Source organism: Dama dama, chromosome 2 (genome assembly GCF_033118175.1).
Source record: "Dama dama isolate Ldn47 chromosome 2, ASM3311817v1, whole genome shotgun sequence".
Lineage (NCBI taxonomy): Eukaryota > Metazoa > Chordata > Mammalia > Artiodactyla > Cervidae > Dama > Dama dama.
Window position 1 is genome coordinate 37,558,515 of NC_083682.1, and position 16,532 is coordinate 37,575,046.

The window sequence follows — 16,532 nt, forward strand, 5'->3', positions numbered from 1 at the left end:
TTGGCTCTGAGGCCAGACAGTCATGGCGTCACTTCCGGCGGAAGGAGGCGCGGGAGATTCGATTGGAAGACACTCTCTTGCCGCTTGAGTTCTGGGGATCCGCGTCACTGAACTTCGCCGGGGCAGGTTCCTGGTCTTCTGCCTCAGGTGAGGAGGTGCGGGAGGAGATTCTCGGGTAACAAGGGCCGGAGACTCCTAAGAAGACCCTTAAACGTCGTTCTGAGTCAGCCTCAGAGCATTCTACGTTGTTTTTTCAGGAGTCAGTCTCTTCCATAAAAGGGCGGTTATGAGAGTAGAAGAGTGAGAAGGTCAGTTCTTTTCATTTTAGACGGTGCTGTTGCAGTCTGTCAGAGAGCGTTTGTGTGTGCCATCGACCTGGAAACGGGTAAGTGTCTGGAACCCGAAATACAGGGAGGAAAAAGGTGCTACTGCAATTTTTGAGGTGCTCGGAGGTTCGTACACAGCTGGCTGCTATGCCCAGTAGTATCTGCTGAAAAGGGATCTTTTCCAAACTGCTTTGATGACTCAGAGGGACAAGTGCTTCAGCTGAGCAGGGTGTTCAAACCAGAAACAAGTTTTCTAGGTACCTTCCTTGTCTCTCACATCAAGCCATACCAACCTCTTGAATATCTCAATCCATACACTTCTCGCCAGTTTTACTTTGGTTCAGCACAACTGCTTCATAACTATGACTGTAGCCTCCCAGCTGGTTCTTTCAATTTCCTTACGTTCCAATCCAGTCTCCACGTTGCTAGGCAGATAAAGTACAAATCTGATCAGGGCACTCCCCATTAGAAACCTTTCCTTTGGTCGCCCTTTTTTGCCCTCAGGTTTAAATCTAAACTCCTTAACGTGGTTAATGGGGCCCTTCTTGTCTGGCCTTTGCCTAGTACTCCAACTTTGTTTTTCCATCTCTCCAGCCCTGTGCTCCAACCACATGGAATGTCCTTTTGAGTCCCTCAAATGCACCATTCTCCCTCACCTTCAGACTCCTTCTGAATCCCATTCCACCTAGTTCTTACTCATTCTTTTTTTTTTTTTTTTTAATTTTAATCAGCCATAGAGTTACACGTATTCCCCATCCCGATCCCCCCTCCCACCTCCCTCCTTACTCATTCTTTAGGTCTCAATTTATGAAGCTTTCTAAATCAGGAAGCCTTTCGTCATCCTGCAAAATTGGGTCACAAAGCACCCAGTAGTTACTCATTCTACAGATAGTTTTTAAGTGTCTCCCTCTGTGCCAAGAACTTCTAGGTATTAGGATCACAATGGTGAACAAGATGTGAGAGTCCTTCCTTTGTGTGTGTGTGTGTGTGTGAGATTCCTTCCTAATGGAACTTAAACTTTTTATGTGTGGACTTAAAAAGAAGGAAGTGGAATATATTTGAGTTAGGTTTGTCTGGGAAGGCCTCTGAGGAATTGACACTTAAATTGAGGCCTAGAAGATGAGAATGATCTAACTATGCAATAGAAGAAAGGAAGAAAATTCCAGAGTGAACAGGTTTTGTGAAGGCCTTAAAGCAGGAAAGAACTTAGCATCTTAATATTCAAGAAACTAAGAAAAGGCCAGTGTTGCTGGAATGTGTTCAGAAAGGACAGCTGCATGAGATGATTTTTTTCTATCTGTAATCCTGTCCCCTTCCCCATCTCTGGAACTTTACCTGTCTTAAGTGCAATGAACAAACTGTGCTTGATACTCACTAAGAGTTTCCTGAGTAATATTTTTAAAATATTTTTCATCAGTATTTCTCCAAACAAAAGAGGTTTTGTCTGTTTTTTGTTTATTTCATTTTTTTTTAATCTCCTGCCTTCCTCTCCCTGTTCCAGAATTTTCATTTTAATGTCAGAAGATCATTTCTCAGGGACTTGTTATGACTGCCTTTAGAAAGATTAGACAAAGTATGCACCCTTGGAGGGAGGCCATTAGACAGCTTTAATAAAGCAATTCAAAATAACTACCCTTTCCATAGCTGAGGAGTCTGTCCTATAATATATGAAATGGGAAATCTGAGAGCAACAGAATGACAAAGATTTTCTTGCAAAGCAAGAGCAGTTTGAGGAGGAATGAAGAAAGGGAGAGGAGTTAGTCACATCTTCTTTTCTGTGTGCCATTAGAAGTGTGGGCCAGTTTTTTAAATGAGTGATTTCATCTTTTGGCCATAGTCTTAGACTGAGTCAGTCCCCCTGTTATATTTTCTCGTGGTATAATGTACTTTTCCTGTATAGAATTTTCCACCTATCTCTTACTAAGCTATAGATCTAGGGACCTTGTCTATTTTGTTCATCACTTATATTATCCCCTTCACCTGGTATGTATCAACTGCACAATAAAAATTGATAAATAAGTAAGTATATTGAACTTGGACTTCCCAGGGGACACTAGTAGTAAAGAATCTGCCTGCTGATGTAGGAAGCACAAGAGTCGCGGGTTCGATCCCTGGGTCTGGAAGATCTCCTGAAATAGGAAATGACAACCTGCTATGGTATCCTTGCCTGGAAAATTCCATGAACAGAAGCGCCTGGCAGGCTACGTCCATGGGGCCACAGAGTCAGGCGCAACTGAGCACATACTGAATTTATTAAATTGGAATATGGTTTGTTGACTGTGGTGGAACTGAAAGCAATGTAATGCTGTATCACCGTCCTCCCCAATAAAATCAAGAAGAAAGATAAACCGCAGGTAGATACCACATATGGAATTGTTCCTAAGTCTGTGATCATGTTTTCCTAACTTCAGTATTTGCTCATTCCTCATGCTTCATTCAGTTGTCCATCAAACATGGGTTCAATACCTTAAGTCAGGTGCTAGAGAGAGACACAAAACAAACTAGATGATGAGAATAATAAGGAAATGCTATGGAAACAGCAAAAGGAGTGACTAATAGTGACTGCCTAAAAGGATCTGATTTCATATTTGTCCACTGCCAATGGATGGAAAGTCTTTTTGCTATTTGCTGAGTTTACCAAGTGAAACGCAAATAATAAAAATACCTTAATGACCTTTTTCATTTCTGTTCTCAAATTTACCCATTGTTTTCTGAACATACTTATTTCTCCACTAGAGGGCAATAAACCCTTAAATAATAACAATTTAACCAATTTCTTGCCTTTAAAAATATAGCGATTAGTGCTTGCACAATTAATTTAGAAGTTAATTCCCAAATATTTCTGCTTATATATGTTTTTGATTTACTGGTGACTTGATAGACCAAGCCCCCATCCTCATGAAACTTTCAGACTAATGAGGGTAGAACTAACAGAAACAAGGGAGCATGTATCATCTGATATATACATTTTCATGATGGCATATTTCACAAGTGTGATTAGTACCATAAAGGAATAAAATGGATGATATGGAAACCAAGCAGAAGAGAGTATTTATTGAAATGAAAAGGGGCTCTCTACAGGGTAACATTAAAGATTTAATGATGAGGATGAGAGCCAACTATTTGAAGAACTAAGGGAAAAGCTTTATAGACAAAGAGAAAAGTAAGAACAGAAGCCTGAAAAGAGAAGTTATTTTGTGCATTTAAGGAGCAGAAAGAAGGCTGGCATGGCTTGAAGCGTAGTGATTAAAGAGGGCACGTGGGACAAGGTGAGGTCAAAGAGGTAGTGCTGGATGAGCTAAGGCCTTACAGGCATTGTGGAGAATTGAGGCTTCATTTCAAACTACAAGATTTTAGGCAGATAAAAGACCACATTTTCAGGAGGGAGTTTTGCCCTGTTTTATCTCCCCTAGCTCATATATGGGCTTCTGTTGTGGCTCATGGTAAAGAATCTGCCTGCAATGCAGGAGACACAGGTTCAATCCCTGGGTCAGGAAGATTCTCTGGAGGAGGAAATGGCAACCCACTCCAGTATTCTCACCTGAAGAATCCCATGGATAGAGGAGCCTGGCGGTCTACAGTCCATGGGGTTGCAGAGAGTCAGATATGACTGAACAATTAACACTTCACTTTTCAGCACATAGGTAGCTGTACCACCATATTAACACTCTACCCAAACTGGATTTTAGAGATGTTTGGAAAAGATGCCTTTGCTGACATACATTCCATCATTTGCTGCTTGGTAAGGAGGAACTTGACGTCAGTAGCACTAATAGTAGCAGTGTTCTCTGGCTGCCTTTCCACTATGTCACCTCCTCTGCCTCATCCTTAGAGATTGCCATGTGGCCTGAGGTGGCAGCCAAATCTAGGAATACGGATCTGCTTTTGGTAGAACCTTATTAGTCATGTAAGCCTAAGGGTACAAAAGCAAGGACTTCAACAAGAATTAAGCAAGGTGAAATGTCTTTGTTTTTTCTTTTTTTGTTTGTTTCCTATGCCCCCTTTAATAACATAAATCAGTGATTTAGGCAAATCCATTTGTCTATAATCTTTGTAAGTTTCCATCTTAACTGCCTTCCGGTGGCAAGATTTTATTTTCACAGAAATATTCTGATTGATAGACAGGATTAGTGTCACTTTAAGATATCCATTCCAAAATCACACTTATAAATTTGTCATCATTCTCAGGATGAGCTATATGTAAAAGATTGTTTTATGATTTTTAAACTAATGACTTCCACTTTATCAAAATTTGCTGATGCCAGTCTCAGAATGTTTCATCCATTTTCAGAAATTAAAAGATTTTGCCATGTGTTTGCAAATGAAAATTTATTGATATAGCTTTATCTTGAACATCTAAAGAGACGTTTATTTCAGAGCATTTACATTATGCTATATATAAACTAATGAGTTTTAAAATTTTTGATAAACAACATTTTTGAATTTTTAAAAAGAAAATATAAAAGAGGTGAATTGCTATTTTGTTGTTTTACTTCTCTGATGTGTTTTATACAAGGCTCATAAAGCACTTTGAACTCTTCTTTGATTTTTGTTTTTCTATTTGTACACTCTAAAATGTCTTTTTTTCCCTCTTCAGGTTGTATAAAAATGTACCCAGACCAAATACTAAAATCTAATGAAGTGATTTTTTCCCGATAAAAAGAACAGTTTCCCACCATTACAGGTTTAACATTCATGTAAGTTCATTTATGTTCTTTCCTGTTAATGGTAGAAACAAGTTCTGTATAGCTCTTCTTAGAAAGATGTTGAAAGAAGTTAAATGATACCTTTCTTGAATTACCAGGGTAGAACGTTTATTCAAAAACCCAATATTTGCCTGAGCTACTCTGTTTTAAGTCTTACTTTCTTAACTATATAGAAAAAGAAAATTAGTTTTCCAATATACTATCTATTGACTTTGTAGTGAAGGTTAGGTGATTTTCCTAAGAAATGAGATATTCACATGCAATTAAAGATTTGCCATTCATCCCAGGGCTACTTTGTTTTGCAGGCCACAGTGAGAACACATGAACAGAAGAAGAAAATTTCTTCTTGCCTCAGTTCTTGCTCTCCAGAATTCTAGTTTTATATATCCTTCATGTCAAAAGTGCTTTTCTCGGATAATCCTGGTCTCCAAAAGGTAAAAATAAAACCTGAAAGTGTGAGAAGGAAAATACAGGAATTTAACCAACCACAGAATATACAGTACCATAGTGTTCACTGTTGCGGGGGTGGGGGGGAGCGAAATCAATGGATAAGTACACCCCTGCAGTTCAAACCTGTGTTGTTCAAGGGTCAGCTGTATAAAGTTAGTTTGGGGGGAACTTCCCTGGTGGTCCAGTGGTTAAGAATCTGCCTTCCAATGCAGGGGATGCGGGTTTGATCCCTGGTCAGGGAAGTAAGATCCCACATGCAGTGGGGCAACTAAGCCTGCACACTACCACTACTGAGCCTGCATGCCCTAGAGGCCTCACACCACTACTACAAAGAAGCCTGCTTGCTGCAGCTAAGAACTAACACAGCCAAATAAATCAATACTTAAACGAACCCTCAAAATCTTTTTTAAGTTTGGTCCTTCATTTGAGAAGATTATCATATATATGTGTGTGGTGTGTATGTGAATATGATAATTTCATATGAAGGAACAAACTTCAGTTCAGTCGCTCAGTCGTGTCCAACTCTTTGCGACCCCATGAATCGCAGCACCCCAGGCCTCCCTGTCCATCACCAATTCCCAGAATCTACTCAATTTCATGTCCATCAAGTCGGTGATGCCATCCAGCCATCTCATCCTCTGTCGTCCCCTTCTCCTCCAGCCCCCAATCCCTCCCAGCATCAGGGTCTTTTCAAATGAGTCAACTCTTCACATGAGGTGGCCAAAGTATTGAGTTTCAGCTTCAGCATCAGTCCTTCCAGTGAACACCCAGGACTGATCTTTAGGATGGACTGGTTGGATCTCCTTGCAGTCCAAGGGACTCTCAAGAGTCTTCTCCAACACCACAGTCCAAAGGCATCAATTTTTCAGCACTCAGCCTTCTTCACAGTCCAACTCTCACATCCATCCATGACCACTAGAAAAACCGTAGCCTTGACTACACAGACCTTTGTTGGCAAAGTAATATCTCTGCTTTTTAATATGCTATCTAGGTTGGTCGTAACTTTCCTTCCGAGGAGTAAGCGTCTTTTAATTTAATGGCTGCAATCACCATCTGCAGTGATTTTGGAGCCCAAAAAAATAAAGCCTGACACTGTTTCCACTGTTTCCCATTTATTTACCATGAAGTGATGGGACCGGATGCCATGATCTTAGTTTTCTGAATGTTGAGCGTTAAGCCAACTTTTTCACTCTCCTCTTTCACTTTCATCAAGAGGCTTTTTAGTTCCTCTTCACTTTCTGCCATAAGGGTGGTGTCATCTGCATATCTGAGGTTATTGATATTTCTCCTGGCAATCTTGATTCCAACTTGTGCTTCCTCCATCCCAGTGTTTCTCATGATGTACTCTGCATATAAGTTAAATAAGCAGGGTGACAATATATATCCTGACATACTCCTTTTCCTATTTGGAACCAGTCTGTTGTTCCATGTCCAGTTCTAACTGTTGCTTCCTGACCTGCATATAAGTTTCTCAAGAGGCATGTCAGGTGGTCTGGTATTCCCATCTCTTGAAGAATTTTCCACAGTTTATTGTGATCCACACAGTCAAAGGCTTTGGCATAGTCAATAAAGCAGAAATAGATGTTTTTCTGGAATTCTCTTGCTTTTTCGATGATCCAGCAGATGTTGGCAATTTGATCTATGGTTCCTCTGCCTTTTCTAAAACCAGCTTGAACATCTGGAAGTTCACAGTTCATGTATTGCTGAAGCCTGTCTTGGAGAATTTTAAGCATTACTTTCCTAGCATGTGAGATGAGTGCAATTGTGCGGTAGTTTGAGCATTCTTTGGCATTGCCTTTCTTTGGGATTGGGATGAAAACTGACCTTTCCCAGTCCTGTGGCCACTGCTGAGTTTTCCAAATCTGCTGACATGTTGAGTGCAGCACCTTCACAGCATCATCTTTTAGGATTTGAAATAGCTCAGCTGGAATTCCATCACATCCACTAGCTTTGTTCATAGTGATGCTTCCTAAGACCCACTTGACTTCACATTCCTGGATGTCTGGCTCGAGGTGAGTGATCACACCATCATGATTATCTGGGTTGTGAAGATCTTTTTTGTACAGTTCTTCTGTGTATTCTTGCCACCTCTTAATATCTTCTGCTTCTGTTAGGTCCATACCATTTTTGTCCTTTATTGAGCCCATCTTTGCATGAAATGTTCCCTTGGTATCTCTCATTTTCTTGAAGAGATCTCTAGTCTTTCCTGTTCTATTGTTTTCCTCTGTTTCTTTGCATTGATCGCTGAGGAAGGCTCTCTTATCTCTCCTTGCTAAGTTCCAAAGAATTTGGAACTCCTTATTCAAATGGGTATATCTTTCCTTTTCTCCTTTGCTTTTCGCTTCTCTTTTCACAGCTATTTGTAAGGCCTCCTCAGACAGCCATTTTGCTTTTTTGCATTTCTTTTTCTTGGGGATGGTCTTGATCCCTGTCTCCTATACAATGTCACGAACTTCTGTCCATAGTTTATCAGGCACTCTGTCTATCAGATCTAGTCCCTTAAATTTATTTCTCACTTCCGCTGTATAGTCATAAGGGATTTGATTTAGGTCGTACCTGAATGGTCTAGTGGTTTTGCCCACTTTCTTCACTTTAAATCTGAATTTGGCAATAAGGAGTTCATGATCTGCATCACAATCAGCTCCTGGTCTTGTTTTTGCTGACTGTATAAAGCTTCTCCATCTTTGGCTGCAAAGGATGTAATCAGTCAGTGTTGGCTATCTAGTGATGTCCATGTGTAGAGTCATCTCTTGTGTTGTTGGAAGAGGGTGTTTGCTATGACCAGTGCATTCTCTTGGCAAAACTATTAGCCTTTGCCCTGCTTCATTCTGTACTCCAAGGCCAAATGTGCCTGTTATTCCAGGTGTTTCTTGACTTCCTACTTTTGCATTCCAGTCCCCTATAATGAAAAGGACATCTTTTTGGGGTGTTAGTTCTAAAAGGTCTTGTAGGTCTTCATAGAACCATTCAACTTCCACTTCTTCAGTGTTACTGGTTGGGGCATAGGTTTGGATTACCATGATAATTGAATGGTTTGCCTTGGAAATGAACTGAGATCATTCTGTCATTTTTGAGATTCCATCCAAGTACTGCATTTCAGACTCTTTTGTTAACTATGATGGCTACTCCATTTCTTCTAAGGGATTTCTGCCCACAGTAGTAGATATAATGGTCATCTGAGTTAAATTCACCCATTCCAGTCCATCTTAGTTCACTGATTGCTAGAATGTCGATGTTCACTCTTGCATCTCCTGTTTGACCACTTCCAATTTGCCTTGATTCATGGACCTAACATTCCAGGTTCCTATGCAATATTGCTCTTTACAGCATTGAACCTTGCTTCTATCACCATCCCATCCACAACTGGGTGTTGTTTTTGCTTTGGCTCCATCTCTTCATTCTTTCTGGAGTTATTTCTCCACTGATCTCTAGTAGCGTATTGGGCACCTACCGATCTGGGGAGTTCATCTTTCAGTGTCCTATCTTTTTGCCTTTTCATACTGTTCATGGGGTTCTCAAGGCAAGAAGACTGAAGTGGTTTGCCGTTCCCTTCTCCAGTGGACCACATTCTGTCAGACCTCTCCACCATGACCCGACCGTCTTAGGTGGCCCCACATGGCATGGCTTAGTTTCATTGAGTTAGACAAAGCTGTGGTCCGTGTGATCAGATTGGCTAGTTGTCTGTGATTGTGGTTTCAGTCTGTCTGCCCTCTGATGCCTTCTTTCAGTACCTACCATCTTACTTGGGTTTCTCTTACCTTGGACGTGAAAACGTTTGTAAATTGTAAAACACTGATGCATATTAATTCTAAGATTTGCTAAGAATTTTGCATTAGACTTGAATGCATTATTAATATATAATTTTTGAAGAAGTTCTAATATATGTTTAAAACATTTTAAACACTAATTTATTTCACTAGAGCTTGGTACTAGTAAGGTTTTATCACCCTGGTAAGTGGATTACCTTTACTTTATTCTATGACCAGAATACTACACAGACTCCAGCCACTTTGGTTAAGATTATATGAATGGATTATCACCTCTCCATTATTGTGGATAAAAAAACAATTAGCACAGATGTAATGAGGGCGAATCAGTAACTTATATGAAGGATTAACCTTTGTTCAAAATAGTCACCTTATGAGTCATGGAATTTAGGCTCCCCCTAGTGGCTATCTGGAAGCAATCAAATTTATACAACTATGTTTTAACATTATTTTCTGTTTGCACTTTTCCACTTTTTTTAAGCCAAATCATTAGGGACATGAAGAAAAAACATTCTAGGATTAACCATTACCACAGATGTTTTAAGGGTTCAGTTTGCTAAATTAAGAATGTTAAAGATGGATAGCAGAATTCCAAAATTATACAAACAACTAGTGCTCACTTCGGCAGCACATATATCAAAATAGTACAAACAACTAGAAAAGGGGGAAACATAAGCAGAAGTGGCAGTAAACCAATATTTAATTATGAGATAGAAGCAGATTAAACACATTAATCTGACAAGATCTGTACTAGATTCTTTAACATTCTTTTCTTATACTTTGCCTCATTTTATCCTCCTTCAATCCTGGATTTCACAGATGAGTAGGTTTAAGTTTAAAGATCTCAGCATGTATTCCGAGACCAGAGAGCTAGTACATTACAGTAGTGTTATACTTGACACACAGTATTTTCTTATAAGAAAGCCTTTGGTCATAATTGTAACACAAGTTAAACAAGATGTTTTATATCTAGTTTCTGTAATCTAATAAATTCTCAACATACTTCAATGAATTTTTTTAAAAGTTAAGTTATCTTTATCCTAGTGAGAAAAATATGACTAGGAACTTTGTTTATAAATATTTAAAGATTACTCATTGTTCTTTTAACAGAAGATAGACATTAAATTTTAGGTCTTCTCTTGGTGTGGCATTTACTTCACTATATTTAGTTTGCCCCCACCAGTAAAAGTAACTTATAAATAGAGAAAATTCAAAAGAGGTTGATCTGAAATCATTTTAGAATGTAAGTTGTACATTTTGTACAGAAAATATTTTTAATCTTTACTTTGTCAGAATTATTTTACATCACAAAAAAAGTTAGCGAACATCTCTTTTTTCCCTGCACTTTTCCAGGTCTAATTGTCCAAAATGTGGCTCTACTGGTGAAGCTGAAAATGCCATTTACAGATACAAGCTTTCCTTAAAAGTTGCAGAGTCAAACAAATTATTTGGCATTACTGTATTTGGAAGTTGCTTAGATGCATTTTTTGGTCTCACAGCCACTGGTTTGCACAGGTAAGAATATTTAAAGCATTCTTTTTCCTAGCCATGTACATCAAGTTTGAAGATATGTGTTTTTAAAATAATATGCATTTAGTAAAAAGATGATCACTTGACCTCAAATTATCAGTTCATTTAAAAAGATAAGAAAGAAAGAGAAAAACATTTGTTTCCTGAATACATATTGTGGTGATGTAAAACCATGCTCCTTTTATTCAGACCAACTAAACTGTAATTAGAGTATTAAATTACAAAACTTTAATCCAAGTTAGCAAAATATAGATGAAGAAAGTAAAATCATTTCCAACTGAAGGATTATTCAAATCAAGTGGCTAAGGTCTCTTGAGTTGGAAGAAGCTATTTGAAGAAATATTTACATATCAGAAGTTGAAATTTTGTCATTTATTTCATTTGCATTGAAACTTCATCTGCATAATTGAACCTGTTAAGATGTTGTCCTGACAATGTAAGTGTATAGAGAGAGAGAGAAAATCTCTGTCTATCTCCTTGTAGCTGTGAGCAAACTGATTTGAAGAAAGGAAAAGCCAAGGACCACAGCCAGGATTGCCAGCAATGAGGAAAGACTTCCTTCTGCATTGAGGAGAAGGGCTTAAGATCCCACCGCTTCTCCCACTGCCACTTTTAGAATAATTGCTGGGCCTGATTACTAGACAGGCATCTACTTTATTCACACTTGATCAACTGCTTTTGTCTTTCTAGGCAATAGGAATCTAGAGGGAACAAAACACCTAGCTGTTAAAGTCACATTTCTTTTTTCTATATGTAACTCAAAAGTTTCATGCTTTCCCATTTTTTCTTTTCTTTTCAATTAAGGTACATTCAGGATCCCAGTGAAATTCCAGAAACCCTGGACAGTGATACAACTCAAAACCTATTAACTAAAGCAGTGGAAACTTGCTTTGTTGGACAAAACTTTATTTTTGGAGTGACGGTAATTGAGACTAGTTTTGTTCTTAGTATTATGCTAATATTTCCATTGTAATGAAACTATTTTAATTTTCTAAGTAGCTTTTAGGAGTCATAAACGTGAGGGCCTGTAGAAACCCTTTAAACTACATAAAAATAGGCTATAGGTGATCCTTTAAAACATTATGTATATGACAAGATCTTCTTTCAAAAGGTAGAAGAGCCCTGTTGAAAGGATTTCAGAGCTTTAGAAATCTAAATTTATTATATATTCACAAGTGCTAGATATTTTGTTTTGATATTTGGTATTTACTGTACTCTCTAACGGAGAAGGCAATGGCACCCCACTCCAGTACTCTTGCCTGGAAAATCCCATGGATGGAGGAGCCTGGTAGGCTGCGGTCCATGGAGTCACTAAGAGTCGGACACGACTGAGCGACTTCACTTTCAGTTTTCACTTTCACACATTGGAGAAGGAAATGGCAACCCACTCCAGTGTTCTTGCCTGGAGAATCCCAGGGATGGGGGAGCCTGGTGGGCTGCCGTCTATGGGATCGCACAGAGTCGGACATGACTGAAGTGATTTAGCAGCAGCAGCAGTACTCTCTAAGTTCGGTTTAGATTCTATAGTAAAACTTTAATCAACTCTTTTATCTACAAAAAGGAGGGAAGTAACATTGAAAGCAAAGTAACTGAGTACTGATAACTCTAAGAATAGGTTAGGAAGGATGGTCTTAAATATAAAAGTGACTGTAGAAAAAGTCTAAAGAATGTGCTGACTCTTAAGGAATAATCATTTTCTGTCTCTTGTATGCTAACGGGAGCAAATAAATATTTTGCCTGTATTGCAATCAGGGTTTTAAAAAAGGGAACAGAGCACTTCACAGCTGAACAGTGAGAAAACCCAAAGGGAAGTTGAAACTAGGAGCTACAGAGGTTTTCTTTGTTAAAATCTTAGATGCCTTTTTTTCTCCTTTTTTTTTTAACAATATGAGAACATTCCTTTAAACATTCAAAGTTTATGGAAGTTAGTGAGAAATGTAATAGTAACTACCATTTATTGAGCAACTACTATTTGCTAAGCACCACAATTTTTTGTGTGTTATTGCTAATACAATAATCCTGCCTTTTTATCCTTATTTTATAAATGAAAAAACTGAGGCTCCTAATAACTTATCCAAAGTCCCCACATTAGGAAATGTTCGAAACAGAATTTGAAGACAAGTCTCTTTACTCCAAGGTTTACTTCCCCATAATTACAATTCCCTATATAACACTATCATGCTAGAGGAATTGAAATTATGGGTGTGGGAGTTATAGCTACATCTGTTTTAACCTTTTATATCCCTGTTTCATGTTTAAGTCAAAGGGAAAAAAATTATTCTCATTTAAATTCATTTACTTCTTTCACAGAATTTTGAAAATCAGCATGGAAAAGGTTCAGGTTCCAGTAACTTCTCAGAGCAGTGCTCAGACCACAAGAGAGTAGTTAAAGCACTCGTAGCTTGCCAGATCATTCCACCAGACCCAAGTGTTGTAGGCTTCACTGTCATTGACTATTTCCGTCGGCTTTTGCAGCTTTCTGCTGTCAGGAAAGTTCACTGTGGCTCCCAGACACCTAATAGCCACTTACTTGCTTTAGAAAATTCGAATAGCGATCTCAGCAGCTTATGTGGCCCTAACAGCAGTTCTTATTGTTTTGAGCCCCATGGCAAAGATTATTTTTCAGGATTCTGGCAGCTATCACTACAGCTGACTTCTGTTGTTTCACAACTAACAGATGATGATTTTTCAGTTTTGGAACAAAGCGAGGCCAGTGGTACTCTTCACCAGAACAGAAAGTGCATCTCCTCTGCAGAGGCCACTGGTTCCAATAGCTGCCTTGATACCATTCAGGGTTCATGGAGCCTTGTTTCACATATGGACAAAAAGAGCTCAGCACAAAAGTTAGATGAAGAACTTGGCCTACAGGCTAATCAGCCAAGTGCAGTTCATAGCAATCATCGTGAAATTGGAGTTCCTGGCTCTAATTTATTCCCTGTGAAAGTACAGGAGCCATTTGAACCAAGGAATACAAAATCCTTGCACAGTGCAGTAGAAGTTAAAAATATTTATTCTCAGCATGAGATAACATGTCACCAGAATCAGGAGGTAGATACGCCCCCTAGCTTTCAGCAGAGATGTATGTGTTATCCGTCTTCATCACTCAGACTTGAGGAAATAGCCAGTAGTTCCCAGGACTGTGACCTCGAGATCTGGGATGACCTGCCACTCTCTGAAAGCCTAAACAAATTTCTGGTAGCTATCGAAAGTGAAATCGCTATAAACCAGACAGATGCCAGTAGCAGGAAATGTCATCTAGATAATGACATCAGTAAACTACATGTGGACTACAGCAGGTTATCATTGACCCCACAAAGAACCCCTGGAGCCTTGCATACACCACCTATAGCCTTAAGGTCACCACCAGCAACAGTCAAAGCAAACTCCAGCAGAGATAACTTCCTTTCCAGCCATGAAGCAAATCCAAGTCCTAGCATTCATAAGGAATCACAGCCTGAGAACACAGCAGAGGCTTTCTCTTTTAGTGGTAATAAAAGAGACATTTCTGAACATTCTCTACCAAATGTTCATCTGTCAGCTCTGTTTCCATCTTCAAAAGGCTCAGGCACAACAGTTGCTCTCAAGTCTATGAGAATTCTACCACATGAGACTGAAATTTCATGCAAGCACAGTACTTCAGAAGCTGACCATTCTTGTCTCAGCAGCAAATATAATGGATGTGGAGAAAAATCACTTTCAGAAATGAGTGAAAAGTTGAAAACTTTGCGTTCTAGGAGGTATAATGTTGTTTCCAACTTTCCCAGCTTAGAAAATAAACAATACTGTAGGCGGCCAAAGAGTCAGGACAACAGTTTGACAATTTGCAGGAAACTCACATATCCTTTAGAAACTCTTCACAGTACTCCAAATAGAAGTATGAATACATTGAGAGAAATGCTTTATGAACACACTGGTAATAACCTAACACAGAACTGTTCTACTGGTCATGAAGGCAACTACAATGCTTCTGTGGATCTCTTTGATGATAAAGAGATGGACATTGTAACAGAAATGACTAAAAGGTCACAGGATATTTTATTACAGTGGGGTAAGTCTTTGGCAGAAAGTCATCATACAGAATCTGATTTTTCACTGAGATCACTTTCTGAAAACTCCAGCCGGTCATTACAAAAATTATCCTTGCAAAACACATCTGCCTCTCTCTATCCAAGAACCTGTCCCTCTCCACCTCATTTTCAGTCAGATTCAGAATATGATTTTGAATATAGCAAAGACTTTGTTCCGTGTTCACAGTCAACTCCAGTTATTGGATTCCACCAAAGTAGGATTCATGGGATGAAAGGAGCTTTCCAAAAATTACCTGCCTTTAATTTGGACCTTGATGCCAACTATAAAAAAACAAGGATTTCCTCTGCAAATGACGCACAGCAATCCACCCCTATCTGTCCACAAAATATAAAGACACCCGGCCAGAAATCCAGAAGCCCTACTGTATCTGGTATTACACCACCAGAGGTCTCCAACAACCATCCTGTCACTGAGTGCCTTGAAACTGATGCTGACGAATGGGTCCCTCCTACCATACAAAAAGTATTTCCTTCAGAAATGCTTGGATTCCGGGCCATGGGTCTAAAGAAATGCCATGCTGCTTATAATTCTCCTGATCAAAATGAGTTACCAAGAAAAAAACTGAAATATGTCAAGCAAAGAAGTGGTAAATGCTTAATTAAGAAGTTAAATCTAAAGAATATGCTTACAACAGCAGATATAAAACAGAAAACTCCTGACTGTAACAATATAAGGTCAGGCTGGATTTTTAAAGAGTCAGTTTTGGGACGTGGTTCTTGTGCAGAAGTCAAATGTTACCTTCCATTTTCAGAAAATTGGTCACCTTCAGCACCTGAAACTAAAAGTGCTTGGTCTCCTGAATTGTTCTCACAAAATTTCACCTAAACCCAATTTCTGAGCTTTTAAAGGTACGTCTCTTTGGAAACTCTGCCTCCAATGTCATGGAAAGCATTCTTACCATTTTGAAGACTTGAAGCAAATAGAAAAGAGGTGCTATTATGCCTATAAACAAGGGGAAGCCATTGTCTTTCCCAGCGTTTTATCCAGAATGCTCTGATTTCAGATAATTTGGCACTTTATCTTGTATTTGTTGATTGTACTTAAGTAATATTGTTAATTTTGCTTGTTAAAAATATTTGTTAAAATCACACATACATGCAGAAATAAAGCTTTTGCAGACCAAAACTTAGTCTTTCTTAGTTGTTCAACTTAGATCAGAAAATGCCTGCCAACTACTGTTGGGTTTGTGATACAAAGCTACAAGATCACTGATCTCAAAAGATTTTAGTCTACTAGGTAAGAGAGAAATATAATAGACAATTTCAATACAATACAATAAACATAATAATGGAACTTTTTAATGGATATTACATTTATGTTGCTCTGGGAGCATGGTAGATAATCAGTTAACCCAGCAGCATCTGTGGGCTTTGAATCAGAAGAAGGGTCAATAAAGACTGAATTAAATGTGAAACTGTCACTACTTGATTTAGTCTGTATTTGTTGAATCCTTTGGAGGAGCCTGCTAGGCTATACTGTCCATGGGATTACAAAGTCACACACAACTGAGCGACTTCACTTTACTACATGCCAGGCACTATGCTAGGTGCTGGGGACTCAAAAATGAAAGTCAAGGCCCTTTACCTCAAGAAACTCATGGTCTAGAAGAATAAACAAGCAGTTAGTATCAATGAGTTCTATGATAGGAAGATAAAGGGCTAATA

At 38.8% G+C, this 16,532-nt stretch overlaps 1 protein-coding gene across 6 annotated transcripts; it reads left to right on the forward strand.

The window, feature by feature from the left end:
* The first annotated feature begins 38 nt into the window (after window positions 1-38).
* Window positions 39-16,246, forward strand: DDIAS (DNA damage induced apoptosis suppressor). Of its 6 annotated transcripts, none has more exons than XM_061168376.1 (7): window positions 39-147; window positions 258-385; window positions 4,924-5,023; window positions 5,338-5,466; window positions 10,603-10,764; window positions 11,584-11,701; window positions 13,090-16,245. In XM_061168376.1, exons 4-7 carry the CDS (start codon window positions 5,354-5,356, stop codon window positions 15,691-15,693), a joined length of 2,997 nt encoding a protein of 998 aa, XP_061024359.1. In that variant the 5' UTR covers window positions 39-147; window positions 258-385; window positions 4,924-5,023; window positions 5,338-5,353; the 3' UTR covers window positions 15,694-16,245. The 6 variants fall into 6 exon arrangements, with proteins under 6 accessions (XP_061024359.1, XP_061024363.1, XP_061024362.1 ...); XM_061168378.1 differs by having other exon boundaries at window positions 132-147; window positions 329-385; XM_061168380.1 differs by lacking the exon at window positions 4,924-5,023 and having other exon boundaries at window positions 13,090-16,246.
* The last annotated feature ends 286 nt before the right edge of the window (window positions 16,247-16,532 follow it).

Coding starts and splice junctions, on each gene's coding strand:
- DDIAS (XM_061168380.1), top strand. CDS start 5,354: ATGAACAGAAGAAGAAAATTTCTTCTTGCCTCAGTTCTTGCTCTCCAG. Junction 10,765..11,583: donor ACAGCCACTGGTTTGCACAG/GTAAGAATATTT, acceptor TTTTCAATTAAG/GTACATTCAGGATCCCAGTG. Junction 11,702..13,089: donor ACTTTATTTTTGGAGTGACG/GTAATTGAGACT, acceptor CTTCTTTCACAG/AATTTTGAAAATCAGCATGG.